Raw genomic sequence first — 14,895 nt, forward strand, 5'->3', positions numbered from 1 at the left:
TAAAGTTAGGACTCCTAACTTTAGGACTCCTAAATGCCTTCTGTGAATACAGAAAGCCTTAAAATTTTGATTTTTCTCAGTTTAGTAGTAGTATATTTAAGACTCCTATCTTTAGGACTCCTAAATGCCTTCTGTGAATATCGAAAGTCTTAAAATAAGGATTTTTCACAATTTAGTAGTAGTAAAGTTAGGACTCCTAACTTTAGAACTCCTAAATGCCTTCTGTGAATACAGAAAGCCTTAAAATTAGGATTTTTCTCAGTTTAGTAGTAGTAAAGTTAGGAGTCCTAACTTTAGGACTCCTAAACTGAGAAAAATCCTAATTTTAAGACTTTCGGTATTCACAGAAGGCATTTAGGAGTCCTAAAGTTAGGACTCCTAACTTCTGTGAATACCGAAGTGAGTAAGTTTCTTCTGTGAATACCAAAATGAGTAAGTGCCTTCTGTGAATACCAAAATGGTAGTAAGTTTAGGATTTTGTCTTAAGTTAGTTCTGTGAATCGGGCCCACAGTGTTTTCAGGCGCTACCTTTCTTTCAGCAGCATCTGTAGTAAGTCACACAATTGGGCTCTAAAAGCTCCATATTTACAAATTTAGTGCATCTTACCTTTAGCTGTCAAAGTAGTGCTCAGCATTAATGGTTCAGACAATGACCTATGCTGCACAATACACATGTAAATGTTTTTATTGTCTTCAATAGATGGCTGCAGTCTTAAATAGCTTGTCACAGTATAGGTGCCATCTTGGTTTTTCTCAGGAGATCCAGTGCAGGTATCTTCTGAGATCACACCATATTTGCTTGTCCACCAACTTATCTTTAACACTTTTGGATAAAATCCTTCCATGCGACAAGAGACAGATTTCTCTGTTCCAATTTGAACTTCAACTTCTTTGGGTAACAGGCTTGATATTGGTTGAGCTGCATGAAAAAAATCTGACAATTAGTTTGAAGCAACCATAGTTTGTGGCATTTTGACAAACCTAAATTAAGAAACTTCATGATTATTGTTTTTCTATGTTAGTTTTCAGTAATTGAGAGCATTCTGACTGAAGCTCCATTATTTATCTGTTACTAACGACTAAAGCTCAATCATTCACCAAATCTGTTTATTTATGGTGCTTATACAGATTGAGCTTCATTTTCACTACATATTTTGTATCATAGTTACATCACTTGATTTTCAAAATGTAACCCCTCAACAATCAAAGTACAGTTCCTAATACCAATGCATACTTAGGGGCATATTTAACATACTTTCACGCAGCAAGTCACCTTCCTGTGCTGCACTGCATGAAAGGGCACAAATGAAATGTATTTAATATCATACAGCATATTCCTGTCCTTGCGCTGGCACGCTTCAGGAAGTTTAGCATCAACACAGGCACCCTTGCAGAAAAGCAATCCCTTGAGGCATATTCTTCTTTCTATGTGTGCTGCAAATTGCTTCACACAAAGAAAGGGGAAATAACGAGGAGAAAAAAATCCCAGTTTTGCAAACCTGTGTAAATCTGTGTTTGCGTGAAATTCATGGGTGGATGCTATGGAACGTCCATGTTCCACCCATGGAACACCGCCCAGTACAAAATGTAATACAATATGAATGCGGCACAAGCTGCTGCTTTGCCGTACATTATTTTTTGAATGCCATGCAAGGAGGAGAAAATCGCCCATTGCATGGCTTTGTAAATATCTCCTAACATTTTGTGTCATGGATGCGCCACAAAGGAAGTGCAACCATGATGCAAAATGTTAGTAAAACTGGCCCTTACTTCCTTCACAAGCTCCCATAAAAAATCATTGCTCCACTGATGTAACATGGCTTAGTTCTGCTTAACTTTAGGGTAAGTTCAGAGAGTTCAACCACCTGCACACAAAGACTTTCAGTATAGTATATTTAAAGAAACATTTTTTCACCAAGAATTGTCAATGTCTTTGGTTTAATCCAAGCAAATTGGGGCATGAACTAAGATGAATTTATCTCAACTATAGCACATACCATGATAGGTTTTATTAATAAAAAACGTAATATTGATAGGTGATGTACTTTGGACAGTTGTTTTCCAACGCTTCTTTGAAAGAGTTATGAGTATGTGATGGAGCTCCATTTTCAATTCATCCAAATAACTTCCTGAGGAGATATGCCCTCAGTGAGGTGGCACCCCATTTCATAGAACTATGACCAGACCTGGGGCAAACATTGGCCACATGATTGCCCTGAGTATCTGTAGATAAAAATGTCATTACATTGAAAAAAAGATGTTAGTGAAGGCAGTTTCTATTATGCCTACAATAAAGGAGTCAGAGCAAATGAAGAAGCCTCTCTCATGATACCTCCTTGCTCCCTTCAGTATTTTAACCTTCCACAGTCTTTCACCAGCTGTTGTACTTAAGACAGTTAACTCAGTATTTTTCAGGCCTACATCATTCAGTTGTTTGTCTGCAGATGTAAGCAAAGGGCAAAGGGAGCTGCACGTTAGCAGCTCCATTTGTCCAAAAGCAATGCCTGCTCCCGCAGAAGGTGGGGAGCCAGCGGAGACTGCGGGGGCATTGGGGCGTTGGGGCTCCCCCCGCGGTCCCCCACGTTGAGGCCAAAAATGGCCCATGGAAGGTGGCCATGTGTCCCCCATCTTGAAATAATTTTTTTTTTTTTTTAAACAAAAATGGAAAAGAGGCAATGCCCCGGGGATGGGGTCATCAAGGCCATTAATGGCCTCAGGAGGGGGGGCAGCTCAGCCCCCCTCCTTTGAAAGGAAAAAAAAGGCAAAAATATGTGGCCATGCCCCTGGGGATGGGGACCCCAGGGCCCACAAAATATTAAGAGAAAGGGGGCCACACAGCCCCCCTTCTAACACAAAAAAGAAAAGCTGCCATCTTGCCAGAGGCTCCACCCCCCTGGACAACTAGCCCACCAGGTACCTCCAGTAAGCCCCACACAGTGGTTTTGCTGAGGGGTAGTCCGAGGCCATGCCCCTTTTTACACCACTCTGAAAATGCGCCTCTTGGCGCTTTGCTGGTGGGTCAAAGAGGTCCTCTTGTGTCCTGAGGACCTCAGGACTAAAGTGGACTTCACCCCCGAACAGCAGTGCACCAGGGGTCGCGTTTGCAGAGTGGTATAAAAAGGGGGCATGGTCTCGGACCACTCTCAGCAATGCAGCTGTGTGGGTTTTACTAGAGTTAACAGGAGGGCTAGTTGGCCCCCAAGGACCCTCAGGAGGCAAGGGGACTTCATTCCCCACCCAAGAGTATGCCAGGAGGTGTGTTTGCAGAGTGATGAAGAAAGGGGGCGTGGCCTGTGTCCACCTGTCAGCAATCCCACTATCTGGTGCATACTGGAGGTATCAGGTAGGTTAGTTGTCCCCTAAGGATCCCCAGCAGTGAAGGGAACATTAATCCCCATTCAAGAGTGTGCCAGGGAGCGAGTTTGCACAGTGGTGGGGAAAGGGGGCATGGCCTGCTATGCGAACTTAGCAATCCTGCAGTGTGGGACTTACTGGAGGTAATAGGAGCCAACTATCCCTCCAGTTACCCCAAGTAAGTCGCACAGAGTGGCATTGCTAAGAGGTCTTCGGAGGCCACGCTCACATTTCTCCACCACTCTACAAACGCGCCTCCAAGCACAGTACTGGTTGGGGGATGAAGTCCACTTTACTCCTGTGAGACTTTGGCGGGCCAAGTAGCCCTCCTGGTACCTCCTGTAATTGTTACGCAGCGGAATTCCTAAGCGCTGGTCGGAGGCCCAGTCCCGTTTCTGCACCGCTCTGCAAACGTGACTACTACGTTATAGTTAGAAATTAGCATTTAAAAAATCATAGAAATTCACTGAAAAAACCATAGGTTTCAGGGACGTTATAGTTAGAATTTAGCACTTAAAAAACCTTAGAAATTCACTGAAAAAAACACAGGTTTCAGGGAAGTTATAGTTAGTTGGACATTTCACTTGTACAAAACCAGAGAAATTCGGGCATTATAGTTCGTTGAGCTAACTATAACTCACGACCCCGCAATGCACTGCTGATGATGTCACATATTACATCACTCATGACATCACTGATGACATCATCCACTTAATATCTGATGCACCTCCTCACACCCTAATATAACCTTTCATACACCTACTCTAAAATACAAACGACCATTCTCAAAACCATAGACACACCAATTCCAGTTAGTACATACCCACTCACTGATTCATAGATCTACACACACATCCACTCACCCCTACAGTCACTCATACACAGTCACTCATCAATATAGCCACTGATAAATGCACTCATAAACCTTTACACATACTCACACACCCCCACTCACCCATAGAGTTACTCACTCACCTAGTCAGTTACCGAAACAATCAATCACACTGCCATTTACTCATTATACAGTTATACACACACCATCAATCATTAACCCATATAGACACTCATGTAGCTAATTACCAACCGATGCAGCCACTTACACACCAACTAACAGACTGGTACAGACATTCACACAGATTAGCCACTCACTCATGCAATCAGTAAGACACGTTTATTCACTCACTTATACAGTCAGTAACGCACCTACTAAATCAGCCAGTCACTCATACATCCACTCATTCTTCAATACACCTTGGCGTATATGTATATATAAAACGTACTTAAATTTATCAGAAACACATCAGTGATGTCATTTGAGATGTCATTAGTGATGTCACTGACCATGTCATGAGTGATATAATATGTGACGTCATCAGCAGTGCTATGCGGGGGCGCGAGTTTTAGTTAGCTCAACTAACTATTACAGCCGAATTTCTCTGGTTTTGTACAAGTGAAATGTCGAACTATCTATAACGTCCCAGAAACCTGTGTTTTTTTCAGAGTGAATATAAATATATTCACTTTAAAAACCATAGGTTTCACACATGTTATAGTTAGCTGGACATTTCCCTCGTAAAAAACCAATGAAATTCCCCCGTTATAGTTAGTGCAGGCAACTATAACTCACGCGACCGCAATCCTCTGCTGATGGCATCAGATATTACATCACTGTAATTAGACACCTATTTACCCATGTCTTCTTCCATTAAACTTTAGCTATACATATATTACAAATATTTATTTTTCAGAAAGACACATATTTAATCAGTGATGTAATATCTGACGTCATCAGCAGAGGATTGCGGTCGCGTGAGTTATAGTTGCCTGCACTAACTATAACGGGGGAATTTCATTGGTTTTTTACGAGGGAAATGTCCAGCTAACTATAACATGTGTGAAACCTATGGTTTTTTAAGTGAATTTGCAAGGTTTTTTAAATGCTAATTCCTAACTATAACGTGTGTGAAACCTATGGTTTTTTAAGTGAATTTGTACGGTTTTTTTAAATGCTAAGTTATGTATTTGTTAATATTTTTTTTTTTCAGGATCTTCACCGTGCTCGCACCGTGCGTGCGCTGTGGGCACTCGGTGCGCTTCGTGCATCGAGCACCCACGATGCGTTGTCCGTGCCGTGCGCGCACAGTGCGCGCACCCCGCGCTTTTTGGGGAAAAAAAATGTTTTTTTCATCCTTGGGGGTCCTTCAGTGACCCCCTGACAAAGGCTAGGAGGTCAGGTACTGTCCACCCTGCACCCTTTTCACATTCTCCACCTTTGTTTTTCACTGCCTCAGACTGCGAGAGACAAAATGGCGGCCGACACTTCCTGATTTCGACCGACTGGAATGTTTACTGTCATGTAACCACCAATCAGAATTACGCTCGCCCGCATCAGCGTGCGCGTACGGTATGCTTACCGAACGCGCACGGTGTGCGCCTATAGATATATATGTACTTTTAACTGAAATTTTCTCAGGAACTACTCAACAGATTGACTCCATATATTCAAAAGGCACATCCCTGACCTGAGGACTTTCTCTTTGCCAAATTTCAAATAATTCTGTTCAGCCGTTCGGGCTGTACCTTGGACTAAAGGTCCCTATGGAAAAATGCATGGGGAAAACGCGTTTTGGGACCCCCTTTTTTCTCGGCCCCCGCTTGACTAATCACCCCAAGACTTTCAGGGTAGGAGCGGAGCGGAGCGCCACACCTATTTTGAAAAATTTGCGAGGATTCGTCAACCGGCGCCCAAGTTATTCAAAATAGAATTTTCAGATTTCCTATGGAAGCACGGTCCTAACTATAACTATCCACTGGCGACCGCCAGTAGATTATATATATATATATATATATATATATATATATATATATATATATATATATATTACCTACTGGCGGTCGCCAGTAGGTAGTTATAGTTAGGACCACGTTTCCATAGGAAATCCGCAACATTCTATTTTGAATAACTTTGGCGCCGGTCGACGAATCCTCGCGAATTTTTCAAAATAGGTGGGGCGCTACGCTCCGCTCCTACCCTGAAAGTCTCGGGGGGATTCGTCAAGCGGGGGCTGAGATAAAAGGGGGGTCCCAAAACGCGTTTTTCCCATGCATTTTTCCATAGGACCTTTAGACACAGCTACAGCCCGAACGGCTGAACAGAATTACTTGAAATTTGGCAGAGAGGTAGCCATAAGGTCAAGGAAGTGCCTTTTGCAGGTCTGGTGTAAATCTGTTCAGTATTTCCGGAGAAAATAGCATTTAAAAGCATATATATATATATATGCGCGCAGGGTGCGCGCACCGTGCGAGCACCGTGCGAGCACCCTAACGTGCGCGAGCGTAATTCTGATTGGTGGTTACATGTTAGTCAACGTTCGAATCGGTCGAAATCAGGAAGTGTCGGCCGCCATTTTGTTTGTTTTCAGTGCGAGAGTAAAAAAGGAAGGTGGCGAACGTGAAAAGGGGGCAGGGTAGAGAGTTCCTGACCCCCTAGCCTTTGTCAGGGGGTCCCTGAAGGACCCCGAAGGCAAAAAAAAAATTTTTTTTTTTTAAATCGCGGGGGTGCGCGCACAGTGCGCGCACCCTGAAAAACACAAAAAAAAAAAAATGTTTTACAAAAAAAAAATAATAATTCGCAGGGTGAAAACCAAAAAAAAAAATAATAATAATTTTTAATACGTAGTTTATTGTAAAATAACTATATAAAAAAAATAATACATAAATAAATTAGCATTTAAAAAACCGTACAAATTCACTGAAAAAACCATAGGTTTCACACACGTTATAGTTAGGAATTAGCATTTAAAAAACCTTGCAAATTCACTTAAAAAACCATAGGTTTCACACATGTGTGGAAATGTGGATTTTCCTGATCAGTTATGTCCCCTATCTTGGACCCCAACGGTTCTATATGCATGTTACAAGTACATGTATGTTCCCTCCAGTTCCAGTTTCTAAGACGCAAACATATGTGTGTCTTCCGTCGACATGTTCTCTGTCAGATCCGCCATCAATGGGCTGGATATTCGATTCCTAAGTATGAAAGGCCACCGACTTTATATGGCTAAGTTACTCCATTTTTACAGTTCAGGCAAGTAGGCCCGATTCTGTCCTCAAAGCCTTTCCCTGCTCTCAGCCTCTGACAGCTTCAGCTTGAGCTCACATCTGTATCCATGAACTTTGTCCTACTCCCTGTGCAGCTAACGGTGCCTGCCTCGGCTAGTTTTCGCCTGCCTGCCAAGAAGTTGTATTTCACCTTCGAATTATCTATTTTGCTCTTCAGCCGATGCATTCCTGTCAAGTGATTTAGGTAAACATTTCCTTTAGCTCACAAGCAAGGACTCAGCCTTTCCGTCCTCCTGCAAGTGATTCATAGCCCTGCTGCCATGGAAAGTTTTCTGCCCCTCGCATCTCATATAGACACTTAGACGCTTGTACACGCACACACAGTTAGTATAGAATAGATTCTGTCCGAGAGTCCTTCCTTGTGGATAACATAGTTCTCCAAACATAGGATGGTAGATATGATTTGGGATTAGGTTGACTTGACCCCCCAGACTTCTCGTCTCCACATGTAGAGCTAAATGTCAAGTCCCCTTCACCCCCTAGTTGCACGTCAATTACACGTCATGCTGCTGCGCGCGCATCTATGCCAAGTATTATCTTATAGATCCACCTATGTCTGATAATCCTAACCAATCATGTTTCTTTTATTCCTTATTACGCCTAGTTTCGATTATGTCACTGTCACGTCATTTTTTCTTATCAAATGTTACGCCTTCTACATTCGTTTCATTGTAATGCACTTATTATAAAAATACATGTCTGTCAATAAATTATTGTACTTCACTTCCTGAACCCTCGTGGTGACGGAACCTGAAGGCCGCGACTCGAGTCGGCCATTTTGAATGGAATAAAGCCCATTTAGAAAACCTCTTATACCACGGATTCTGCCTCTTGTTATTTTGAGCTATTTTACTTTATTTTAGGATTCCGTATGAAATTCAGTCCGGTATTTTATTTACCACATAATGGCGCCCGAACAGGGACACTTTCTCATCTCACGCGCCGGCGGTGCGTTGCAGGCCCGGTCTCCTGCCACAACTGGACGGACCATAAACGCGTACCAGCAGGATTTCCTGTAAGCTCCCTCCGGTCAAGCGGGGGCGACTGAGGCTGCGATCAACCCAGACGAGGCGTTGAGAAGTGCGAAGTATCCCGACCAGAGCCTAGCTGAGAGAGCAAGATCCGAGGTATACAGAGGCCCACCAGGTTTTCCGAAATCCCGATGTCCCGAGGGTCCGCTGTCCGCAGTCATCGAGTCCTGTCCATTCTCTGAGGCCTTCCGTTTCAAGGAGCTACTCGGTGAGTACCATCGCCGGGGAGGCGTGTTGACGCGCACATAGGTTGTGCCGGTCAAGACGGATTTGGGTACACAAATCCGGTCTGCACTGTTTAGCAGTGTATATGTACTGTTTAGCAGTATATCAAGTATTCCGAAGAATTCAGTTATTGTCAAGAATTCAGCGTGGTGATTAGTTAGGCAGACTGTCATCATTGTCGATCATTGTTAAAATGTTTAATGTTTAATGTTTAAAGTATTCAGAAATGTCTTGCATATTGTGGTATGAATGACTGTTCATTGTTCACTGTTCATTTATTGTGTTTTTCGTATTAAGAAAATTCAAGAGTAAGTATCAGATCAGTTGTAAATATGCCGCTCTTCTCGAAGTTAAGACAGATTACTACCAGAAAAGGGGTGCTTGAAGAAGCAGTTCCTATTCCTCCTAGGGACACTCCAGGGCATTTTATGTACCATAAACATGGCTTAGATGCCATATTATTTCTTGATCTATGGGTAGATTATACCAAGGGATTACCGGAAAGTCAAAGGTGGCCCATAGCGGGAACCTGGGATGCAGAGTGCATCATGAAAGTGGAGGAAGAGTTATGGAAAAGAAAGGTCAGACAGTCACAGAAAGACGCTGTTGAGTTATGGCGTAAAGAATCTCATAGACGAACAGAAAAAGCACGTAGACAAGAAGAGAGGAGTAAAGAAAGTTCAAATAAAGTTCAAGAAAATCTATTAATTGAGGAAGGTATCCGAGTGAGATCAGAACAAGTAAATAGACAAAGAAATGCTCTTATGAATGGTATGTATCCCCTACTAGCCGAAGGATTACCTAAGGCTGCTCCAGAGATACCAAAAGACTTGCCACCCCCATTATTTCCAATTAAGGTACATCCAAAGGGGCTTCCCAGAACCGCAGAAGATGTTTTTCTTTCCTCATATCTAGATGACGCAGCTCCCGAGTATGCTAACGCCGCACCACATAGACCGTCTGGCGGAGGGGTTCAACGTCAGGATCAGGTATCTGTCCCCGTGCAACAGCAAGTTCCGACACAAGCGTCGGCAAGCACATCTGTTTCCGCATCTGTCTCCGCAGTCGACTCTACAGAGGTATCGACACCCATAGTTGCTGTGTCACGTTCAACGAACCCATTCACACCCGACGCCCCAGATAGGGCCACGGGAGGTGCTAGCAGTACTTTTACACCACCTAGAATAAATAAACTTGTCTTTCAAGAGTCAGCACATTCACGTACACCTAAATTCGTAAGTGAACGTACGCTTAAGGAACTCCTTGTAAATTGTAGATATGACCCGGTGGTTGGTAAAGAGGACGAAATGGTCCTGGCATCATTACGTATCAGGCGAGCCGCAGAGTATTTAGCGAGGTTACCAGGGATGACTACGCATCTAGACAACATATATCATTTTGTTCAAACAGGACGAGATCCAGGATGTATTAACAGAGCTATGGAATTCCAGAAAGTAGAGATACAGGGGGAACTGTTACGTTTCCTCATAAACTGTATGATCAGAAATCAAGATCGTCCGGGGGTAGACCCGAATGCAATGCTTATTCTTACAAGATGGAGTCAGAATATATCAGAAGGGAGACACGATAAGCAAAATTGTATAATAGCCATGTGCCGAAAAATACGTAAAGAAATAGAGCGTATTCATGAAGAAAGATTGGGAACAGACGAGTTTGAGCAAGATGAAGTGTCCGAATCAGGGAACTCCGCAAGACAGTCAGAGACCATAGCCTATGTAGGCAGAGGAAGATCCTGTGATAATGCTAGATGTTTTCCTGATCCAATACACTCAGTATGCCCAAATAACAGCAGAACGTATCCAACGCCTGTAATAAATCTGAAGTCTCCTGAACATTCGTTTCAAGCCACAGATAAAATACTACGAGAACGAAGGGGTTACCACCTCCTCGATTCCATGGATGAGCAAGAATTAGCTAGATCAGCCGTTCACTGGATTGTTAGTCCTGAAAAATACGGTGATGAGACCGTAGCACACACGTTTCTCAACCTCAGTACAGATGAACAACGTTTAGCTGGAATCTATATGATTCAGCAACTCCTTATATTATATAAGAGCCAACATGCTGACCCTGGTCCTTTACCTGATATATTAACGGAACTACTCACAAACAGATGGAGAGGTTCTAGTAATAAGCTAATTAAAGAGATATTAGTGTCACGTAAACAGTATGTCCTTTTTGTAAATCCAGATTCTCTCTCGCTGCCCCACAGAGAAAGAACGCCGTACTATATGGATAGACAAAATCCTTTACGAGAAGTGCACCCAATAAAAGGCGAAGACAATGAGTTTCACCGTGTATTTGTTTACACACCCATATCAAAAATGGAATTATTAGAAATGAAGAAAGTAGTACCTAGTCATGACAAAGACCCAGCGGGTTTCCACCGAGAAATTAAAGACATGTTACTGATGGGAGAGTACACCTTTCCTGATATTATGACGATATTAAAGGTGCTTTTGCCTGCTGGCATTTATGAAAAACTGAAAGAAAAAGAGTGGGAAGTAGGAGACCAAAAGATAGACTGGACAGCATTAGCAGAGGAAGAAAGGAGCCGAACTGCAGGTTCGGGGCTCGGGGATAAAGTTAAACTATTACCAGGTTTACTAGTACAGGTACTGCCACGTTTATTAACTACAAAAAAGGAAGATTGGGGTGCAATCACAGCCTGCAAACAAAAGCAAGATGAAGACACAAGCGATTATTATGCTCGATTTGAAAAATGTTTTGGTATAAATAGTGGTATAAAAGCAAGTAGTGACTCATATCCACATTTATTTGTGACAAAATTGGTGGAAAATGCATTGCCTCCAGTGAAGAATAGAATATTGAAATTCGAGAGTACCTGGCAAAGTAACACTCCGTCGCAAATGCTACAAATGTTACAGTATCATCACAATAGAATTAGGGATGAACAAGAACACGAGCATAGACGCATGAAGGATACAAAAATGAAAATGCTAGTTTCTCAGACAGTACCAGCAGATGGTCACAAAAAGGGTGTGACACATTCTGGTGATTCTGCAGTTCCTGTAAAAGGAACCTGCAATTACTGTAAACAACTAGGCCATTATGTACATGATTGTCCAGTCCTGAAACGTAATATAGCTACAGGTATTGCAAAAGAGAGACCACGATTAGTTAGACAAGATCAGAATGAACAAGGAGCTACGCAGCATGGACAGTCCATGCCAGTTCAGCAACAGTCCATGCCAGCCTCACAGCAACCCATACAGTTTGTGCCAGCTGCACCACCGTTGCCTGCTACTGCCACACAAACAACAACACGACAAATGTATCAGACTGCACAGTATGAATACCCTGAATATCAGCATTACGCATGAACCAGCCTAGAGAGGGAAGTTGACTTACCGCTTATCGAGATTCCTGTAGATCAAGAAGGACCTTATGTACATAGTGAATTATTAGGTCAAGATAGAAAATTCTTACTCGATACAGGGGCAAGTCGAACAACGATAAAACGTAGTGAAGTTCCAGGGGCACCCCTCTCAGGCTCTCAAAATGTTTCCCTTGGTTTTTCGGGAAAACCTATTGTTAATGAAGTATCACAGCCTCTACCACTTACGATAGGACCTTTGACACGAACTACAGATTTATTGCTTACTAAATCATGCCCAGAAAATCTGTTAGGAATTAAAACTCTGAAAGCACTAGGAGCCATAATATGTTGTTCTCCGGAAGGAGTAAGGTTGTTTTTGCGGGATTTTAAAGGTCACTATGTGTCTAGAGACATGGATCCCCGACTACAGACTTTACCAGTACATCTATGGGCACAAGGCCCTACGGATGTTGGCTGCATGAACATTACACCCTATCGAGTTACATTGAAAGCAGGAGTGGTACTACCACGAATGCGACAATACAAGTTACCGCATGATGCTGTAGTGGCTTTGCTGAAAATCATTGATGAGCTGATTGCCCAGGGAGTAGTTATAGAAACAGACTCCAATATATGTAATTCACCGATAATTCCGATTCTTAAACGAACTGACCCTACTGCCCCACCAGTATACCGATTGGTTATTGATTTGCGTGAACTAAACAAGTGTATTGTACCACAATTCCCTGTGGTCCCTGATATATCATCATTGTTGACAGCAATTGATTCCGAAGCAACATTTTTTACTGTAATTGATCTCAAGAATGCCTTTTTCAGCGTCCCAATAGATCCGGAAAGCCAATACTTGTTCGGATTCAGTTTAAATGGGCGCAGCTTTAAATTCTCACGCGCTCCCCAAGGATTCACAGAAAGCCCCAGCATCTACAGCCAAGCACTGAAACGAGAACTTGACAGTATCCACATGCCAGTCAATACAGCACTGCTTCAATATGTCGATGATCTGCTGATCACCGCGAGAAGCGAGCCAGAATGTGAAAAAGCTTCTCTGACAGTTTTACATTTTCTAGCAGACAAGGGGCACAAGGTGTCTCCTTCTAAGCTGCAATTCTGTGTTCAGCGAGTTATTTATCTTGGTCACTCGCTGTCCAAGGAGGGAAGGCAGCTTACACCAGATCGCATCCAGTTAATTGCTAACATGTCAATACCCCAGACACAAAAGGAGGTGCGAGCTTTCATAGGCCTCACTTCATATTGTAGGCAGTGGATCCCTCAGTACGCATTTCTAGCAAAACCACTCATTCAGTTAACCACACAGGAGGCAGCCACATCGACTGTTCTCCCTTGGACTCAGGAACATACACAAGCTTTTGAAAGCCTAAAGAAAGCTTTATGTCAAGCACCTGTTTTAGCAACGCCATGTTATAGCAAACATTTTACACTTTTTGTTACAGAACGCGAAGGTACTGCCTTGTCAGTACTCACTCAGGATCAAGCAGGATCACGCAAGCCATGTGCTTATTTTTCCAGTACATTAGATCCCGTAGCTCAGGCTTTGCCTGCATGCCTGAAATCAGTGGCAGCGACAGCTTTAGCAATCAGACAAAGCGATGCCATAGTATTAGGACACCCATTGACAGTACAAGTACCACATGCAGTAGAGGTTCTTGTGAACCGAACACAAACACAACACTTGACCATAGCAAGACTTACCGGTTATGAACTGACATTGTTTCAACCACACATAGAGATCCGACGGTGTAATACATTGAATCCTGCTACACTATTACCTGTAATTGGAACAGACCCACTAGCTCATGATTGTGTTGAAATCATTGAAATAAAGACGAAACCTAGACAAGACTTGACAGACGTTCCATTGTTAGATCCAGACCTGACGTTGTATGTAGACGGATCGTGCATGAGAACAAGTACAGGAGACTTAGTGGCCGCGTATGCAGTCACAACAGACACTGAAGTTATTGAAACAAATTGTATAGATACTTTGTCAGCCCAAGCAGCAGAACTTATTGCTCTAACACAAGCCTGTATTCAAGCCACAAATAAGAAAGTTAATGTATACACTGACTCACGTTATGCATTCGGAGTTGTACACGACTTCGGCGTGCTGTGGCGAGAGAGAGGTTATTTAACGTCCCATGGTGCCCACATTCAGCACGGACCCCTCATTCATGCTTTGTTAGACGCAATACATCTACCCACTGCTATATCGATTATGAAATGTAAAGCACACACGAAGGTTACTGATACCATTTCTCAAGGCAATGATTTAGCTGACAAAACAGCTAAACAGACTGCTCAGAATCGCACATTAGACATGACAAAGCAAATAGTTCAGACACCAACACAGTGTATGACAATTAAGGATCCCGCACTTGACGTAATTGACATACAGACACATGCCACAGCAGAAGAAATAAAGAAGTGGACTGAACTAGGAGGGATCCAGACAGATCAAGGATGGATGACGAAGGAGAAATCTGTATGGTTTCTCCCTGATTCCATGGTTCAAGCCATTATAGCTACAGTTCACAGTCCAGCACATTTAGGAGAGAAGGCTATGCTAGACAGCATTCAGCACATTTGGTTCAATAAACATTTACGAGCAGCAGCTAAACAAAAAGTTCGTACCTGTATGATATGTTGTCAGTTTAATCCAGGAAAGAGTGTTCCCGTAGAGCAGGGTGGATTTCAGCCTCCTGACCATCCTTTTGAAGTTCTCCAGATGGATTATATTCAGATGGAACGTTGTCGAGGATTCAA

At 42.8% G+C, this 14,895-nt stretch overlaps 1 protein-coding gene across 1 annotated transcript in view; it reads right to left on the bottom strand.

Annotated features, from left to right (window-relative positions):
- The window catches only part of LOC146857530 (uncharacterized), a 700,718-nt gene that overhangs the window by 322,066 nt on the left and 363,757 nt on the right, over nucleotides 1-14,895 (bottom strand). Inside the window, exon 3 of the mRNA XM_085648074.1 lies at nucleotides 608-919. Within this exon, the coding sequence (XP_085504200.1) occupies nucleotides 608-919 (312 nt within the window). The remainder of the gene's footprint in view (nucleotides 1-607; nucleotides 920-14,895) is intronic.

The sequence above is a fragment of the Triturus cristatus genome, chromosome 3_2 (assembly GCF_964204655.1).
Source record: "Triturus cristatus chromosome 3_2, aTriCri1.1, whole genome shotgun sequence".
NCBI lineage: Eukaryota > Metazoa > Chordata > Amphibia > Caudata > Salamandridae > Triturus > Triturus cristatus.